Raw genomic sequence first — 20,426 nt, forward strand, 5'->3', positions numbered from 1 at the left:
CTATCATAAACTGAGCCAGATCTGGCTTCCAGCTGTGTGTGGAGAAGTCCAGTGTAGGGCACAGGATCAGCCAGGTCGTAATGGGTTCAAGGGAAGTCAGTCCCTGCTGCTTAGCCTTACCTACACTGCTCCAAGGAGAATAATTCGAACCTGTTCAATCTTTCCTCACAGCTCAGACCCTACAGCCCTGGCAGCATCTGGCAAATATTCACTATACCCTTTTTACTACAATCATATCTTTCGTATAGTGTGGTGATCAGAACTGCATCCAATACTCCAGTTGTGGCCTAACCAAGGTCCCTCTGATCTTCAGCACTTTCCAATACTCAAGTACTATTCATAATGTAATCCCTTGCAGTGTTAGCCCTCCTGAACTGCAATCCTCACACTTTTCTATGTTGAATTCCATTTGTCACTGCTCTGCCCACCTAACCAGACTACAGGATATCCTGTAGTTTCCCGCTATCCCCCTTAATATTTACCACCCTATCAATTTTCATGTCATCTGCAAACTTCTCAATTATACTCTTGAATGGACTCCAAATCTGTGAATGTGCTGCAATATCTCTATGGACCAGAATCTGTATACAATTCTCCAGATGTAATCTCTACACACTGAAGCAAGACTTCTTTGCTCCTGTGTTCAAATCTTCTTGCAATAAAAGCAAAAGTACTGTTTGCCTCTGGATTGTTTGTTGTATTTGCATGCTACCTTTCAGTGACTCATGAACAAGGACGCCTGGGTGCCTTTGGAGATCAACACTTTTCAATCTCTCAATATGAATGAAATAGTCTGCACTTTTGTTTCTCCTACTAGAGTGGATAGTGTTGTACTGTCTAAATATCTGTAACCCTACTGCTTCCCTTACAGCTCACATTCCGACCAAATTTTGGATCATATCCCATCATTGGTACAGACTGTGAACAGCTGGGGCCCAAGCATTGATTTTTGTGGTCACTGGCAGCGGTCAACCTACGAATAACCTATTTATTCCTACTCTCTGCTTTCTGCCTGTTGACAAATCTTCATTCCATGTTATTATACAATGCCCAATCCCATGCATTTTAAGTTTGTTCACTGATCATCCAAATAGGACTTATCCAAAGCATTCTGAAAATCCAAATAAACAAAATCCATAAGTTCCTCCTCATCAGCTTTGCTAGTAACATCCTTATAAAACTCTATCAGGTTTGTCACACCCAATTTCTCTTTTAAAAATCCATGTTATCTCTGATCAATCAAACAATTATTTTCTAAGTATCCAGTAATTGCATGTTTTATAATAAATTACAGTACTTTCCCTACTACTGACGTCATGTTAATAGGCCTATAGTTCCTTGTTTTCTCTCTTTTTCTTTTGTAAACAATTGGTTATATTTCCAACCTTCCAATTGGCAGATATCTTTGTAGAATTCATAGAACTTTGAAAGATGATCACCCATGCATCAACTCGTTCTGAAGCCATCTTTTCTTCAGGTGCTTTCGGGTGAAGGACAACTAGTTCAAGGAATTTGTCAAATTTCAGCCATTAATTTCTGTAATACTATTTTTTAACAAAACTAATTTTTTTCAGTTCCACATTCCCACCAGACCTAACGATATTAATTATCTATGGAAGCTTTCTTGTGTCTTCCTCTGCAAAGATAGACAAATTATTTATTTAGTTTCTCTGTCATTTCTCTATTTTCTATTATATTGACCCACATTTGTCTATGCTTATCTTTTTTTTAACATAACTTTAGAAGGTTGTATGACCTGTATTTATGTTTCTTTCTATTTTGTGTTCATGTACTATTCTGTTTCTTTGTCAATTTCTTAGTCTTCTTTATGCTGAATTATAAAATTATCCCAATTCTCAGGCCTGTATTTTATTGACAATTTTATAAGTCTCCCCCTTAAAATCTGATATTATCTTTAACCTGCCCCATTAGCAATGGCTGTCTCGCTTTTCGTGTTGTATATTTTTTGCCTTAAACAAACCGATTTTCAAAGAACATACATGATTAATTATTTAAATGCTAGACATTGCCTATCTGTTAACAAACCCTAAAGGAGAAAGTGAGGACTGCAGATGCTGGAGATCAGAGCTTAAAAATGTGTTGCTGGAAAAGCGCAGCAGGTCAGGCAGCATCAAAGGAACAGGAGAATCAACGTTTCGGGCAGATTCCTGAAGAAGGGCTTATGCATGAAACGTCGATTCTCCTGTTCCTTTGATACTGTCTGCAAAGGAACAGGAGAATCGACGTTTCATGCATAAGCCCTTCTTCAGGAATCTGCCCGAAACGTCGATTCTCCTGTTCCTTTGATGCTGCCTGACCTGCTGCGCTTTTCCAGCAACACATTTTTAAACAAACCCTATCGTCAAATTCCTTCTCATACCTTCATAATTGCCCTTGTTTAGATATAATATACTAGTTTCAGATTGAACTACAACTTTTATCTGACTATGGTCACTGTTGCCTAAGGACCTGGCAGTAGTGTCACAAGAAATTAAATGGCCTCATGTGGGTGATGAACCTCAGTGAATGCATCTTCAAGAGTTATCACCTATGAATGTCTGCACCAGCCTTACACTGCGCAATGTATCACACCCCATCACTTAGCAATCAAACCTTCACAAACTGCACTCCTGCTTATCATCATGATAATTGATGTCATTCTTATACATATTCCAATGATGCCAGCGATACACCCAGTTCCGCTGCCTTTACCTTCCTCTAGCTATTCATCCCTAAACATAACGCAACTAAATCACTAATTTTCTGCCCTCCTTTTGCAGAATTGAAATCCATGCATAATGTCTATTCCAGGGATGAGTGAGCTGCAGATATTTTAGTGGGGTGGATAGCCTGTGTGTCAGCTCTATTGTAGAGAATTTAAATGAGTAACCCGATGGGCTAGCATACAGAAATGTGTTGCTGGAAAAGCGCAGCAGGTCAGGCAGCATCAAAGGAGCAGGAGAATCGATGTTTTGGGCATAAGCCCGAAAAGATTCCTGAAGAAGGGCTTATGCCCAAAACATCGATTCTCCTGCTCCTTTGATGCTGCCTGACCTGCTGCGCTTTTCCAGCAACACATTTTTTAGCAACGTCCCATTATGGTCAAGGAACATGAAGGACTCTAGTTACAACTTAGCACAAAACATTGTGCAGAGATTGCTCTCTTCTAGTAGTCTCCACACCATCTCCTTGTTCTGCTGTCTTTTCAGAGGCAGTGTAACTGTATAGTTCTTACTATTTGCTGGAGTGTCTGGGAAGACAGGTTACCTAGTCCTCTGCCCTCTCTACAAGGCTGCAGCAATGGTGTCTGCCAAATTCGAGAGTTCATGATAACTCCGATACAAACACTCCACTGTACTTGCAGAGACTTTCAATTTTGGAAGTCGCTCTAAATCCCTTGCAGGTTGAGTTCCCAGACCTTTAAATAACATCAGTGCTGTCCCCTCTACCAGCTGAAAATTTGTTCTTTGGAGAGTGACAAGTGAATACATACAATGGATCTACATCATTCAAATTTGAAAGTTCAATATTACATCAACCAGAAGGGCTCACTCAAATCAGAGCGGGGCATGTAAACACTCCGAATGTTTGCACTGGATGTCAATGGAACTCTCCTTCCCAGATTGAGACACTTTGTGGGTTTGGCCTGAACACTTAGATGCTCCAGTTGCATTTCAATTTGAATCGCAAACCCTGAATTTATAATAAATACATGCAAAGGAAGTGCCTTTCAATTATGAAATTATTCCAATTATTTAACTTATCATTCTACTACTTGCAAGGTAGACACTAAACACTTATAAATTCATTATTTATAATTCATACAAAGTCATTACAAGTTATTATAAGTCATACAAAACAAAGTTTAATAATCATTACCGACAGAATTGAATGCTGCAATCTCATACAATAAATAGACTATGTTAATAATCTGGTGAACTCCATGTACTCTTTTATGCAGGTGAAAAAGTACTGGAAACTTCCTTTATTTAAATTAGCACTATTTGTGAAATCTGGGTCTTTTCCACACGTTAGGAAAGTACCTTGACTAGTATTAGGTTTCGTATTTAGTCTCATTACACCTAGGGGCTTGAATTTGATCATGAAAGTTTACGCCAGGCAAAATCCAATTCACATCATCTATTCATTATGGTCAAGGAATCCTAAATTTTTATGAAGTCATGTCATTCATGTCAATGAGCCAAATCACAGAACCATAGAATAATTTCGGCACAGGAGACCATTCAACTTATTGTGCCAGCATCATCTCTATTGTCTTGTGCCAATCTCCTGCCTTCTCCCCCATATCGCTGCATGCCATTTCTGTCTAAATAATCATTTAATCCCTCTTGAATGCCTCAACTGAATCCGCCTCCTCCGCATTTCCAGGCAGTGCTTTCTATACTCTAACTACTCATTGTGTGAAAAAGTTAGTTTCTCTCATCACCCTTGCTTCATTTGCACAAAACCTGCACTCTATAAGCTCTCATTCTCATTTCTTTTACAAGCAGAAACAGCCTCTCCCTACCTATGCTATCAAGCCCGTTCATGAGTTTGTAAGCCTCATTCAGCAGATCTCCTCTCAACCTTCTTCTCTCCAGGGAGAACAGTCCCAACTTGAATCTATCCTCATATCTGAAGTTTCTCATTCCTGGAACAATTCTAGTAAACTCCAATGTATTTGCATATTTCCTATAATGTGGCACATATCTTAAGTTTAGAGTCAAAAGTGTGGTGCTGGAAAAGCACAACTGGTCAAGCAGCATCTGAGGAGCAGGAGAATCGACATTTCGAGCATAACCTCTTCATCAAGAATGTGAGGGAGGCCCAAGGGACTGAGAGATAAATGGGAGGGGACTGGGGCTGGTGGAAGGTAGCTGAGAATACGATAGGTAGATGAAGGTGGAGGGTGATAGTGATAGTTCAGAGTAGAGGGTGGAACAGATAGGTGGGAAGGAAGATGGACAAATAGGACAGTTCAAGAGGGCAGTGCTGAGTTGGAGGGTTTGATAAGGTATAGGGAGGGGAGATCAGGAAACTGGTGAAATTGACATTGATCCCATGTGGTTGGAGTGTCGCATGCGGAAGAAGAGGTGCTCTTCCTCCAGGTGTCAGGTGGCTAGGATTTGGCGGTGAAGGAGGCCTAGGACTTGCATGTCCTTGATGGAGTGGAAGGGAGAGTTGAAGTGCTTGGTCACAGGGTGGTGGGGTTTATTAGTGTGTGTGTCCTGGAGACGTTCTCTGAAACATTCCGCAGGTTGTCATCCTTTCTCCCCAATGTAGAGGAGATGACATCGAGAGCAACGGACATAGCAGATGAAGTGTTTGGAGGTGCAGGAAAATCTCTTCTGGATGTGGAAGGATTCTTTGGGAGCTTAGATGGAGGTGAGGGGGGAGGTGTGGGCACAGGTTTTCTACCTCATGCGGTGGCAAGGGAAGGTGCCAGGAGTGGAGGGTGGGTTGGTGGTGGGTGTGGACCTAACAAGGGAGTCATGGAGGGAATGGTCTCTGTGGAACACAGATAGGGCTGGGGTGGTGAGGTCTGATTGTAGATGGAGGAAATAGCAGAGGGTGATGCGCTGTATCCACCCTCTCTGCCTCCATGCTTACTTTCTCCATCAGGACTCCCACTTATTCTCCGAGGACTCTTTCTCCCGCCACCAACACACTCCATCCACTTAGACACCCCATGCTGGTCTGTTACCTGTCCTCAATGTCTTCATCTCCAACTGTGGCCGTGATATTGACCACCTCAACCAATCAATCCCCCCCTCACCCACTCCAAATTTTCACAACACGCAGTCCTTCACTCGCTCTGCTCCAACCCCAACCTCATCATCAAACCAGTCGACAAGAGGGGCACCATGGTAGTTTGGCGCACTGACCTGTACACTGCTGAAGCCAGGCACAAACTCACTTCCTCCTACTCCCGTCTTGACCATGACCTCACTTCCCATCACCAAACTATCATCTCCCGGACCATCCACAACCTCATTACCTCAGGGCATCTCCCTTTCACAGCTTCCAACCTCATAGTCCAGGAATCCCGCACCACCTGGTTCTACCTCTTATCCAAAATTCACAAGACTGACTGTCCCACCAAACCTATCTCTGCATACCTTGACACTGTCCTGTCCCCTTGGTCCAGGATCCACCCACATATATTTAAGACACCACCCATGCCCTCCACCTCCTCCATATCTTTCGATTCCCCAGCCCCCAATGTATCATCTTCACCATGAACATCCAGTCCCTGTACATGTCCATCTGCCATGTTGAAGGCCTCTAAGCCCTCCATTTCTTCCTCTCTCGCTGACCCAACAGTGCCCTTCTATTCGATTGGCTGAACTAATCCTTGCCCTCAACAATTTCTCCTTCGAATCCTGCCACTTCCTTCAGACCAAAGGGGTAGCCGTAGGCACCGGCATGGGCACCAGCTATGCCTGCCTGCCGGGTATGTGGAACAGGAGAAAGTGAGGACTGCAGATGCTGGAGATCAGAACTGAAAAATGTGTTGCTGGAAAAGCGCAGCAGGTCAGGCAGCATCAAAGGAGCAGGAGAATCAACATTTCGGGTATAAGCCCTTCTTCAGGAATGATTCCTGATGAAGGGCTTATGCCCGAAATGTCGATTCTCCTGCTCCTTTGATGCTGCCTGACCTGCTGCGCTTTTCCAGCAACACATTTTTCAGCTCGGGTATGTGGAACAGGCTATCTTCAATTCCCTCCTACTCTGCCCAGGAGATGCAAGTCCTGGGCCTCCTCCACCACCAAATTCGAGTCACCCAACACCTGGAGGAAGAGCACCTTATCCTCCACCTTGAAACTCTCCAACCACTTGAGATCAATGTTGATTTCACCAGTTCTCTCATCTCCCCTCCCCACACCTTATCCCAGATCCAAACTCCAACTCAGCACTGCCCTCATGATCTGTCCTACCTGTCCATCTTCCTTCCCAACTATCCGCTCCACCCTTCACTCTGACTTATCACCATCACCCCGCCCCTTCATCTACCTATCGCATTCCCAGCTACCTTCCCCCCAGCCCCACCCACGTCCCATTTATCTCTCAGCCCCCCTTCAGACACCACCCCCACACTCCCACCCCCGACCAAACCCCGACGAAGAGCTTATGCACGAAACATCGAGTCTACTGCTCCTTGGATGCTGCCTGACCAGCTATGCTTCTCCAACACCACACTTTCTGATTCTGATCTCCAGCATCTGTAATCCTCATTTTCTCCTACACATCTTATGTTATCAAACATAATCCATCATCTCACAAATGTTTTAGCCATTGCATTTCAGAACTGTTAAACAGGGCTTGCTGATGTAATGCGAGTGTTGTAATTCTCAATAATGGTCGCTGATATTGTCCAATATGAAATATTTGGCTGCTCACAATTTGCGCTATCCTTTTAGTTCCAACTGTAACTGGATAATTCCAGCCAGAATTGTCATAGGAACATACATACGGAGTGGGTCATTCAGCCCATTGAGCCTGCTTTGCCAGTCAATTAGATCATGACTGGTTATTTACCTCAATACCACTACCTCCACATCCCTTGGTATCATTATTGTCAAGAAATTTGTTTATTTCTATCTTGAACATGTTCAATGATTGAGCTTCCAGGTCCCTCTGAAATAAATAATTCCAAAGACCTACCTGAAATGAATCTGAGGTGAAGACATTCCTGCTCATCTCAGTCTTAAATAGCCTACCCTTATACTGAGATTTTGACTATTGGCTGTAGAATCACCAACCAGGGGAAACACTATTTATATCTGCTTAGTCATGCCTTGAAATGATTTTGAAAATTTGAATGAGATCATCTGTGCTTCGAAATTCCAGAGACTACAATGTTCAGTTCCCTCGATCTCTCCTCCTAAAACAATTCAATCATCCCAAGGATTAGTCTGGCGAACCTTCCTTTGCACTCCCTCAATGGCATGTATATCCTTCCTTAGGTAATGAGACCATTATTGTATATAACAACCCGAATGTTGTCTCACCAATGCTCTGTATGTTGGAGCAAGACATACTTACTTCTTTATTCAAATTTCCTTGCAATAAAGGCCAATATTCCATTGATCATTGTTGATCATTGCACCTGCAAGCTAGCTTTCAGTGACTCATGAACAAGACTACTCAGGTCCCTTTGGAAATCAAAACTCCCAACCTCTCACCATTTGAAAAATATACCTTTTGCTTTTTGTTTCTCCCAAAGTGGATAACTTCACACTTATTTAAATTGTATTCCATTTGCTATGTTCTTGTCCATTCATTTTGGAAACTGTTGTCTATATCCAGAGAAGTCTGTTCCTCTACTGATCCAAACAATTAATTCATAGGATGGTTTCTCGGGTTACAGGATCAATTTTACAAATCGGAAGCTATGCCGGTAGGGGTGTTATTGGAGGTGCCTAACCTGAAGGATGGAATGCAATTCCCGTTTAGATGGTTGCCAAAAGATTTTTTTGTATTTGGGAATTTTTATTACCCCTTCCTTCCACCAGCTGTATAAAGCTAACTATGCACAACTACTAGAGAGGATAAAACAGAATTTGCAGCGGTGGGAGGGTTACCATTGTCATGGTTGGGCCAAATAGCCCTGATTAAAATGAACATTTATCCCCGCCTGTTGTACCCCATGAGAATGCACCCGTTGTTGTTACCTGGACAAGTGTTAGGGAGGATCAGTGGTTGGCTAGGATCCTGTATTTGGTGCCACAGGCATCCTCTAATTAAATTCACTAAATTGCAGCTTTTGCAGGGTGAGGGAAGGGTGGATATTCCGGATTTGAAGAAATATCAAATACATGCTCTGTTCACATATATTGGTGACTGGGTACAGGGGAATTCGGAGTCAATTTGGCTTGATATTGAAGTCTCGCAGTCGAGATGTCCTTTAATTAATTTATTATTCATGGACAAGATGAAATCCATGACCCAGCAGTGTAAAAGTCCAATTATTTTAAATACTGTAAAAACCTGGAGGATAATGAGGCAAGACGAGGGCAATTGATCTAAGACTTCGCTATTTACCCCATTGGTGGGAGCCCAAGGATTCAAACTTGGGCAATGGAGTCTGGCTTTAAGTCATGGGAGAATACGGGAATCTCCTGTCTGGAAGACTTATTTGAGGGGGAAGTCCTGAAGTCATTTAGTCAGTTAAGTCAGAAATATGGATCGTCTTTTAGGGACCTTTTCCAATATTTCCAGATAAGGGACTATATACAGAGGAAGACCATGCTCCTGGTTCAGTGTTTAAAATCAGACATGGAGAAAAGAGTACTCCGCTCAACGGGTGCTCTTTCACTCAGTACTTTATATCATTTACAGAAAGGTTGTGCCCTGGGGGACATGGAAGGACTTTGTACGATGTGGAATTGAGATTTAGGAGAGGATATTTCATCGGAGGTATGGGAAAACATATGGGGAAATATAAGGAAAATCTCAGTATGTAACAGAGCGCAGGCCATGCAACTGAAGGTCTTACACAGGGCTCACATGGCGCCAGAGAGGCTAGCCAAGTTCAAGAGAGGATATCATCATGGTATCCCAAATGTAAAATCAGTACAGGCACTCTTACACACTGCTACTGGTCATGTTGTAAGATCCAGAGATACTGGAGTGCTATAGTAAGGGAGCTAAAGGACATTTTGGGGATTGAAATTAATGTGGATCCAGTATTTCTTCTTTTGGGGTTGCCAAATTTGCCCTCTCTGGGGAAACACAGGAAGAGATTGTGTAATATTCATACCCACTGTGTGAGGAAGAACATTCTGGTGAACTGGACATCAGAAAAGCCACCAGGTCTTATGGGATGGCATAGGCTGGTGATGGAGCAAGACTACCTCACAAATATCATGCACCACAAAATGGAACAGTTTTACAAGATATGGCAGCCCTTTTTAAATTATATTGACACTGACTTATCAGCAATATTAATTAGGACCGTGGTATAGCCATGGGAATCATGGTGTCTGTGGGGCCCCGGGAGGAGGAGACTGGGGGGAAAAGAGTACGGGTACTGTAGATGGTGCGCCCAGGGATGGGAGCCTCAGTGGAGGTGTGATGAGTGAGATAGAATAAAGTAGTGAGATATTATTTAATTTAAATTATTTTAATATAATTTAAGTTAGTATTTATTTAATACGTCTATAGTTTAGTTTAAGTTAAGTAGATGTGTTTGTTCTGGTAGAATAGTAAGTTGTTTATTAACAATGGTACCTTGTCATGGCCTTTTTTGTACTGCCTTTTTTCTGTTTTGATGGTGTTATTCTTTTTCTTTGTATATAAATGTTTTGTAAAAGGTTTTAAAAGGTTTTCAATAAAAATATTTATAAAAATACTGTTGTGTCATTGGATTTGGAATGTTGTGGGTTGTTTTAGAACAAATGTCTCAGCTGCTGTAGTGGAAATTGTTACAGCTCTCAAAATTGAAATAGAGTTTTCAGGGCAGGTTGTTGGATGTGGAATGGCATGAAGCTTATTCAATGAGATGGCAGTTCTTAATGAAAAGGTTTATGCTCTCCATTTTCATAGTTGCAGAGCATCAGCCAGGCTGATTAAAGCTTCAAGGAAGAGCTACACAATTGTGTTAATGTCCTGGCTCCAGTGAGTGCACGCTTCACTTGTTGTATGTGCAACTGCCAGAGGGTAGCAGTTGAACCAATAAACTATGATCTTTTGATGTCTGGTATTCCTATGTTCACATGTGATAATTTAGCAAGTAGGTTTTGATAGTAAAACACAACAAAAACAGCTCAACATTGGACACGTGTCTTGGAGTTAAAATTTGGGGTCTTCTGTCCACTAATCTAATAATATGTCTCGAAATATAGGAACATAATGAAGCAGAGCTCCATGGTGTTTGCCTTTTCCCATTTTGTTTAAAGTACTGGCAGTGATAAAATGAGGGACTTACATGGTTGTTAATTTTCCACAACAGGACCAAGGGTGGATAGATCACTTGACACATCTCCTGATCCCCACAAAATTTCAGGAATGTCGAGAACAGGGATTTCATGTGTCCTTTTGCAAACATTAGGAAAGTACCTTCATTGGTATTATTTTTATATTTAGGTTATTAGATAATTACTTTGATTAGTATTTGATTTATTATTTATTATTATTTATTTGTTATTTATTTGTATTACCTCTGAGGGCTTTGATATGTTCATGAAAGATTGTGCCAAGCATAATCCATTCCAGTTTTAGGCACTATAGTAAAGAAATTTCTAAGTTGAATTTATGTGCCCTCAACCTTGTTTTGGATTAGCTTAAAATTTAGCTGTTTATTGCTACTCTGTTGCTCTGGATGTATCACACCATTGACAGTTAAATCAAAGCTATTCCACCAAAATGGGTAAAGACTTTTTAAAGTGCTATTACAGTGGAAAAGAAACTTTGAATTTTCCTTCCAGCAATGAGGTAATGGCAAAATAGGATTTGTATACTCCTTTCAGATTCGCAATCTAGAGAAGGATCGGAAGTTGTTGACCATCCAGAGCAGTTTCCATTAGGAATTCCACAAAAAAGAAAGACTCATATTTACATAAAGCTTTCTCAATCGGATACCCAAAATGCTTTGCTGCCAGTGGAATACTTTTTGAAATGTGGTTGCTATTGCAATGTAGGAAACATGGCAGCTAATCTGTGCCCAGCCAAGTCCCACAAACAGCAATGTGACAATGACCACATTATCTATTCTTGCAATGTTGATTGTTAGATAAATATTCTTCAGGACACCAAGGGCAATTTCACAATTTTCTTCAAAACAAAGTAATGGGGTTTTTTTGCTACTGTCTGCAAAGATAGATGGGGCCATGGTTTAATGTTTAAGACCCTACCCCTGACAATATAACATTCTTTCAGTGTTGCATCAAGTTGCACTCAAAGCTTTGAGGTTTGAAATACAAACTTATTGACTATGGTGAGAGTACAGGGTACTACCAAATTAGACATAGCTGATATGCTAAGAAGGAACATCTTGCAGTTGAAGAGGCAGAACCAAGTGGTGAAGTGGGACCAAAATTCTTGGCCTTCCAAGAATCAGTCCCAATTAACAGAACTGCAGCTGAGAGAGTAATAACATGGAAAGCAACAGTTCCTTTCATTTATTGAGGCAACTAGGGAAGGTTAACCAGCAATTTGTGCCAGTGAGGCAGGAGAAGAAAAAGTGAAGTTGTGAGAAAGAGGCAACAGTCATTCTCACTATTTCTCTTTCCAAAGGTTATTTTCTGTTATTGTGGAGGAAAATCCAAAATTCTACAGCACTAAGCCATTTCCTGCTATATTTCTCTTGTATTCCAGAAAAATGTATCAACTTTTAATCAGAACCGGGAAAGTTTGGACAACAGAATTGGAGTACAGAATTAAACTGAGAACAATAAAACATTTAACTTAGCCCATCTCAAATAGTTTCACCTGATTTGGATTTACTAAAAAGTGGATCAATTATTTGGAGGTAATGGAGTGGGTAAGATCTCCAGTGCAAGGCAGAAAAAAACACAGGTTTACACTTGCATTTCTCATTGGAAGTGGAAATTTGCCAATATAGATAAGACAACTCAAGGAAGGAAGAATCATAAACCAACTGCAAAACTGCTTCTCCCTCTGGGTATCTCATAATGAATCATTTGAAGACAGGAATCAGCAAAGGCCTGAAAGCAGATGTTTGCTCACCCTGTTGGATCAAAGAGTGTACATCTGGAAAGAATTAAAACTATCTTATAATGAGAAGTTATAAAAAGAGCTGATAATTTTGTTTTTTTTAAGTTTAATCCAAACCTGGTCAGAATCGAACTATCCAAACCGAGTTATGAATACATATTTACTGAAGGAAGTTTAAGATGAATACAAGCTAATTTTACAATTTACCTTGAATGGTCATTGACAAATAATTAGATGTGCCTCTGTAACATGGATCATTAGCGACTCCCTTCTTCACAACACAATTGCAGTTTTTCTCAGTGCAGAGATATCTGTTCTGATCTGTCAGATCGTCTACAGTAGAGTTCTGAAGTTGAACTTCCATGTAACACTTGTTAGGTTTCATCCCATTTGGTGAATTGTCACTCCAGGTAGCATCAACGCTGTTACGTAATGGAAGCATGTGAATCTTCAATCCACTCACCCCAGTGATTATTCTTCTATCTGATATTAATATCAATATTTTGGATACTGTGTGGAAGTAAAAGCATGTTAGAAATGAGCACAGATAAATCAAAAGGAAATGGAAATTTTGCTCAATGACTGCCAAAAAAGAAGCACTGTAAGGAAAACTGAAAAGGAAATTCCTTGGAATTACTTCTATTCCACCAACATGACTTTGCCAAAAGTGTGACAGAAACTCAATTGACACAGAAAAACAGGATTTCCATCCACCACACCTCTGGTGAAGCAATGCCAAGAAACTGGCAACATCTCTGATTATCCTATCAGCCATCATCACATATACTACTGGAGAGGTTAATATTTCAGCAATATTGTTAATGGATATAATTTAGCTAGATTTTCAAGATGCACTTATAAAATTTCTCATATGCAACTTCTAAAGATAATCAAGCTTTATGGAATAAAGTTAATTCACTATAAACTGTGAAAAAACAAAAAAAAAATTAATTGACTAAAGTTCATTGTACGAGACATTGTTTGTCAGAGTTGTGTTTCTTTTGTTTACATACTCTAACAATACAGAATAGGGATCTCTACTCCACAAAAAAAAAAGCTCTTTGGCCCATTGTGTCTGTGTCAGTCAAAACCAACCACCTATCTCATCTCAGTTACCGGCACTTGACTTTGTATGCTTTGGCATTACAACTGCACTTAATTCTTTGAAGAGGTGACAAGTAGGTTAGACCAGGGAAACCCAGTGGATGTGGTCTATCTAGACTTCCAAAAGGCCTTTGATAAGGTGTCTCATGGGAGGCTGCTCAGTAAGGTGAGGGCCCATGGTGTTCGAGGTGAGCTACTGGCATGGATTGAGGATTGGCTGTCTGACAGAAGGCAGAGAGTTGGAATAAGAAGTTCTTTTTCGGAATGGCAGCTGGTGACAAGCGGTGTCCCACAGGGTTCAGTGTTGGGGCCGCAGCTGTTCATGTTATATATTAATGATCTGGATGAAGGGACTGGCGGCATTCTAGTGAAGTTTGCTGATGATACGAAGATAGGTGGACAGGCAGGTAGTACTGAGGCTGCAGAAGGATCTAGACAGTTTGGGAGAGTGGTCCAGGAAATGGCTGATGAAGTTCAATGTGAGCAAATGCGAGGTCTTGCACTTTGGAAAAAAGAATACAATAATGCTCTACTTTCTAAACGGTGAGAAAATTCATAAAGCCAAAGTACAAAGGGATCTGGGAGTGCTAGTCAAGGATTCTCTAAAGGTAAACATGCAGGTTGAATCTGTGATTAAGAAAGCGAATGCAATGTTGTCATTATCTCAAGAGGGTTGGAATATAAAAGCAGCGATGTGCTACTGAGACTTTATAAAGCTCTGGTTAGGCCCCATTTGGAGTACCGTGTCCAGTTTTGGGTCCCACACCTCAGGAGGGACATACTGGCACTGGAGCGTCTCCAGCGGAGATTCACACGGATGATCCCTGGAATGGTAGGTCTAACATACGAGGAACGGCTGAGGATCCTGGGATTGTACTCATTGGAGTTTAGAAGGTTAAGAGGAGATCTAATAGAAACTTACAAGATAATACATGGCTTGGAAAGGGTGGACGCTAAGAAATTGTTTCCGTTAGGCGGGGAGACTAGGACCCTTGGGCACAGCCTTAAAATTAGAGGGGGTCAATTCAGAACAGAAATGCGGAGACATTTCTTCAGCCAGAGAGTGGTGGGCCTGTGGAATTTATTGCCGCGGAATGCAGTGGAGGCCGGGACGCTAAATGTCCTCAAGGCAGAGATTGATAAATTCTTGATGCCACAAGGAATTAAGGGCTACGGGGAGAATGCGGGTAAGTGGAGTTGAAATGCCCATCAACCATGATTAAATGGCGGAGTGGACTCGATGGGCTGAATGGCCTTACTTCCACTCCTATGTCTTATGGTCTTACGGTCTTACATCGGAATACTTATAGAGTCATAGTCACAGAGATGGACAGCACAGAAACAGACCCTTCAGTCCAACTTGTCTATGCCGACCAGATACCCTAACACAATCGAGTCATACCTGCCAGCGCCCCGCCCATATCTCTCTAAACCCTTACTATTCATATACCCATCCAGATGCGTTTTAAATGTTGCAATTGTACCAGCCTCCACCACTTCTTCTGGCAGCTCATTCCATACATGTACCACCCTCTACATGAAAAAGTTGCTCCTTAGGTCTCTTTTATATCTTTCCCCTCTCACCCTAAACCTATGCCCTCTAGTTCTGGACTCCCCCACCCCAGGGAAAAGACCTTGTCTATTTATCCTATTCATACCCCTCATGATAAGGTCACCCCTCAGCCTCTGACACTCCAGGGAAAACAGCCCTAGCCTGTTCAGCCTCTCCCTATAGCTCAAAACCTCCAACCCTGGCAACATCTTTGTAAATCTTTTCTGAACTCTTTCAAGTTTCACAACATCTTTGCGATGGGAAGGAGACCAGAATTGCACACAATATTCCAACAGTGGCCTAACCAATGTCCTGTACAGCCACAACATGACCTCCCACCTCCTGTACTCAATACTCTGACCAATAAAGGAAAGCATACCAAACGCCTTCTTCACTATCCTATCTACCTGTGACTCCACTTTCAAGGAGCTATGAGCCTGCACTCCAAGGTCTCTTTGTTTAGCAACACTCCCTCAGACCTTACTATTAAATGTATAAGTCCTGCTAAGGTTTGCTTTCCCAAAATGCAGCACCTCGCATTTATCTAAATTAAACTCCATCTGCCACTTCTCAGCCCATTGGCCCATCTGGTCAAGATCCTGTTGTAATCTTAGGTAACCTTCTTTGTTGTCTACTACTCCTCCAATTTTGGTGTCATCTGCAAACTTACTAACTATATCTCTTATGCTCACATCCAAATCATTTATATAAATTATGAAAAGTAATGGACCCAGCACTGATCCCTGTGGCACTCCACTGGTCACGGGCCTCCAGTCTGAAAAACAACCCTCCGCCACCACCCTCTGTCTTCTACCTTTGAGCCAGTTCTGTATCCAAATAGTGAGTTCTCCCTGTATTCCATGAGATCTAACCATACTCACCAGTCTCCCATGGGGAACCTTGTCAAATGCCTTACTGAAGTCCATATAGATCACTGCTCTGCCCTCATCAATCCTCTTTGTTACTTCTTTAAAAAACTCAATCAAGTTTGTGAGACATGATTTCCCATGCACAAAGCCATGTTGACTATCCCTAATCAATCCATCCTTTTCCAAATACATGTAAATACTGTCCTCTGGATTCCCAACAACAACTTACCCACCATCGGTGTCAGGCTCACTGGTTTATAGTTCCTTGGCTTGTCCTTCCACTTTTCTTAAACAGTGGCACCACATTAGCTAACCTCCAGTTTTCCAGCACCTCATTTGTGACAAATATCTCAGAAAGGGGCCCAGCAATCACTTCCCTAGCTTCCCACAGAGCTCTAGGGTACACCTGATCAGGTCCTGGGGACTTTTATGTCTTCCAAGACATCCAGCACCTCCTCCTTTGTAATACGGACATTTTTCAAGATGTCACCATCTAGTTACCCTACATTCTATATCTTCCATGTCCTTTTCCACAGTAAATACTGATACAATATACTCATTCAGTATTTCCTCCATTTCCTGCAGCTTCGCAAAAAGGCCGCCTTGCTGATCTTTGAGGGGCCCTATTTTCTCCCTAGTTACTCTTTTGTCCTTAATGTATTTGCAAAAACCTTTTGGATTCTCTTTAACTGTATTTGCCAAAGCTATCTCAAGTTCCCTTTTTATCTTCCTGATTTCCCTCTTAAGTATATTCCTACTGCCTTTATAATCTTCTAAGGAATCACTTGATCTATCCTGTCTATATCTGACATATGCTTACTTTTTAAATGTTATGAGAGTTTCTCCCTCTATCACCCTTACAGACAGTGCATTCCAGATTTCCACCTCCCTCTGCCTGTGCTCTGAGCTTTGTGTATAGGTAAAGATTGAACTGATCACCCAACCTGGACACAGATCACAACGCCAGCACCACAGGGAAACCATGTAATTGTAGGGATTGTGGAAAGGCATTCAATTACCCATCTCTGCTGAAAATTCATCAACAGAGTCACACCGGAGAGAAGCCATTCACCTGCGCCCAGTGTGGGAAAGATTCACTCAGTCAAGAACTCTGCTGACACATTAGCAATTTCGCAAAAGGCACTGTTTTGTCTGTGGGAAGAGATTCACTCAGTCATTGGAACTACTGCTACACCAGCAAGTTCACACTTGGAAGAAGCCATTCACCTGCTCCATCTGTGGGGGAGATGTGCTCAATAGTCCCACTACTGGTACACCAGCAAGTTCACACTGGACAGAGTGAACAGGCAAGTTCTCACCTGTTCTGTGTGTGAGAAAGGATTCACTAATTCTGACACAACATCAAGTTCATACATGACTGCAGAGTTTGGAAGTTACCATTCTTGCTGATCGTCACATCTAAAACTGAATCAGGTGCATTCTGACAGTTAGAGCTTACTAACCACATCACTGGATTAAAGTTGAAAATTCTGGTCATGTAGCTGATTGTGTTCTTAGGGCTGTATAGTATCCCTATAAAAACAGCTGTCTGGGATCATTTCCCGAATTCAAAATAATATTTGTTAATGACATCAAGTACATGGCTTTTTGCAAGATGGAGACAGATATTATTGTGTATATGATGATTTAACAAATCGCACAGGAAAGAAAGTGGGTAGAATTGTTGATCATTCATCCCAACAGAAGGAAGGAAATAGGAACTGGGATAGATCTCAAAGCTGCTGACAATAAATTTAAATAGGTTGTTTCAAAAAGATCTTCAACTTTATATGTTCTATTTTCAAAAGATAGTGCATTGGAAAGGAGCCAGAAGATAATGACTGGAAATATTTGGGACTTAAAATTCAATGTAATGAAGAATGACTTGCAGAACTCAACTTGCCCTCTTGAGAAGAAAGAAAATGGCAAAGGAACATGATTTATGTCCTTAAAGACAACAGGCATGCCATAATGTGAATGTATGTATAATGGACTGGTCACAGAACTAGGGACTATACAAAATTAACTAGTTCCAAGTAAGGCCAAAACACAAGTAAAATTCTCTTTTACAATATGGTATATAATGTGTAATAACCACTTAGCTAAAACAATAGACATCAGTCAACCAATTGTGAATAAGAACCAGATTACTATTTCTTTTAGAATGAAAATAATCTAGTTTATATGAAATAGAATTGTTTTCAAACATTCCTTGGCTGTAGAGTGTAGGCCACTCCTAACAGTTGTTGTGAGCCCTTACTAGAAAGAATTTGTCTTGTCAAAGCACATTCAATCTTAGTTGCGACACTTTTCATAGTAGAATAACTAAATACCATTTGCTGCATAATATTATGGCTTAAATGAAGTTAATAATAACAATATTTTGAAGGAGTGAATAACATTGAGCTCCATCCAATCTAATAGTGTCACACAATTTTACAAGGAGGCAGTTGAGTGGAGAATCCAAAGGGCACAGTTGTTTCATTATTGCCTGACTACTAATGTGAACTGCACAGGTAAAATCACCATAGTCCCAAGGAGCTGCTCTCTCATGGAGAAAGACAATTGGTGGTGAGTTTAATCTGAGGGTCATCATGCTTCAGGCAATGGATGAGGGCATTAATCGTGACCTCAGTGGGAACCGAACCCATGCTGTTGACATCACTCTATCCTGCAAACTAGCCATCCAGCCAACTACCTAACCAACTCCAAATGTAATGCAATCCAATATCATGTAATGAAACATCTTGTTAACTCAGAAAATTGCCTCTTCTATTTAGACTCATCTGTCATCTGTCGAAACCACTAATAATTAGACCGGCCCAGAAACAATGTAGACATAGGAAGATTGGTGGCAACAAACAATTTAAAACAACATTTGTTCAGTTCCAGATATTGGCAATGGTGTCAAATATTACCACCATCCAATCAGATTGAAGGGTCTCAACTTGAGACAGTGCAGGCAGCCCTAATCCTCACCTGTCCTCATATCATTTCTGAAAGGTCAGGAGTAGCCAATTAGGTGGCATCTGGAAAATGTTACAGGCCACCCCATCTGCAAATAAATTGGCAGAGGTTTGTAAGTGTTTGCTGGAGTTAATAGAATGAATCATACACAGTGCCAATTCTCCATCCAAAAAGATTGAGGGTGTATCCACCAAGGGAACACCAGCTGCCATGCCACATTTAACAGCCAATTTGACATTAATAGCCTGGAAGCTGAAATTTACTCCATTACTCCATCTGAATCAGGGGCTTCTGCCTCATAGAGTTGCCAGGGAAGCAGAGGTCAGCACCTCTGTGCCAGTGATGGTAACCACTGCCTGTTTTGCAGGAAATTGGAAGGGGAATCATAGATGCACCAAATTCAAAGAAGCCCAGCAGCTCAACACAGCAGGGTTCCAGGTATGGAAACATACTGGATAGGACAGAGAGAGGAGAAATGTGCACAGTGTGAATCAAAACTGGGGAGGGGGGTGATGGGCTTCAATTCATACAGAAAAGAGACAGTTCCCTCCCTACCCCAAGGCTGACCAATATCCTGCTGGGTTAAACTGCCAGGCTACACATTGGATGCAGCCTCCTCCTGCCATCCAATAAATCAGAGCAGCAGGAGGATCAGGCCCTCAATTCTGCATCAATTACCAACCATTTGCCCTCAATTGGCAGCTCAGCTGATATTTTCCACACAACGACTGTAATTGGAATGGGGGAGCTCTGGTGTTGGTTTGCATTCTAATCCACAGGTCCACCCATCTGTCTTCTCACTGCAGCCAGCCTGTAAAATGTAGTTGATTAATTCTGTTTGTCTGTCCATTGGCGTAACTTATCCTGTTAAATACTTTAAGTATCTTCTGTTTTTGTTTCAGATTTCATTTACAATATTTTTCTTTTGTAGTAGAATTCATATTGGGACAAAATAAAATGAAAAGGATTGGTAACTGAATAGTCTTTTTTATTCATTTCTTTTCTATGTTGTTACAATGGTTCTATGTTGAGAAACAATGGTTTGAATATCACCTTAACCATTCTTAATCTTGAAACAAAGTACAGAGTGCAATCATAGTTTTTAAAGAATGCCTACATTTTTAAAATGATCATTACCATTTCAACTTTCAACATAAAAATGATTCATATAAACATATAAAAGAACTATTGTAGCTTAACATTTTGCAAGTAACAAAAAGACACACCAAAAGGTTGTAAATATGATATAAATAGTC

At 41.2% G+C, this 20,426-nt stretch overlaps 1 protein-coding gene across 1 annotated transcript in view; it reads right to left on the reverse strand.

Moving 5' to 3' along the window:
• Positions 1 to 20,426, reverse strand: part of LOC122554997 (uncharacterized) — an 86,559-nt gene that overhangs the window by 42,447 nt on the left and 23,686 nt on the right. Inside the window, exon 3 of the mRNA XM_087990105.1 lies at positions 12,886 to 13,188. Coding sequence (XP_087846231.1) covers positions 12,886 to 13,188 — 303 coding nt within the window. The remainder of the gene's footprint in view (positions 1 to 12,885; positions 13,189 to 20,426) is intronic.

Source organism: Chiloscyllium plagiosum, unplaced genomic scaffold, assembly GCF_037043375.1.
Source record: "Chiloscyllium plagiosum isolate Xiang-an unplaced genomic scaffold, Cpla_swu_hap1 HiC_scaffold_1, whole genome shotgun sequence".
Taxonomy (NCBI): Eukaryota; Metazoa; Chordata; class Chondrichthyes; order Orectolobiformes; family Hemiscylliidae; genus Chiloscyllium; species Chiloscyllium plagiosum.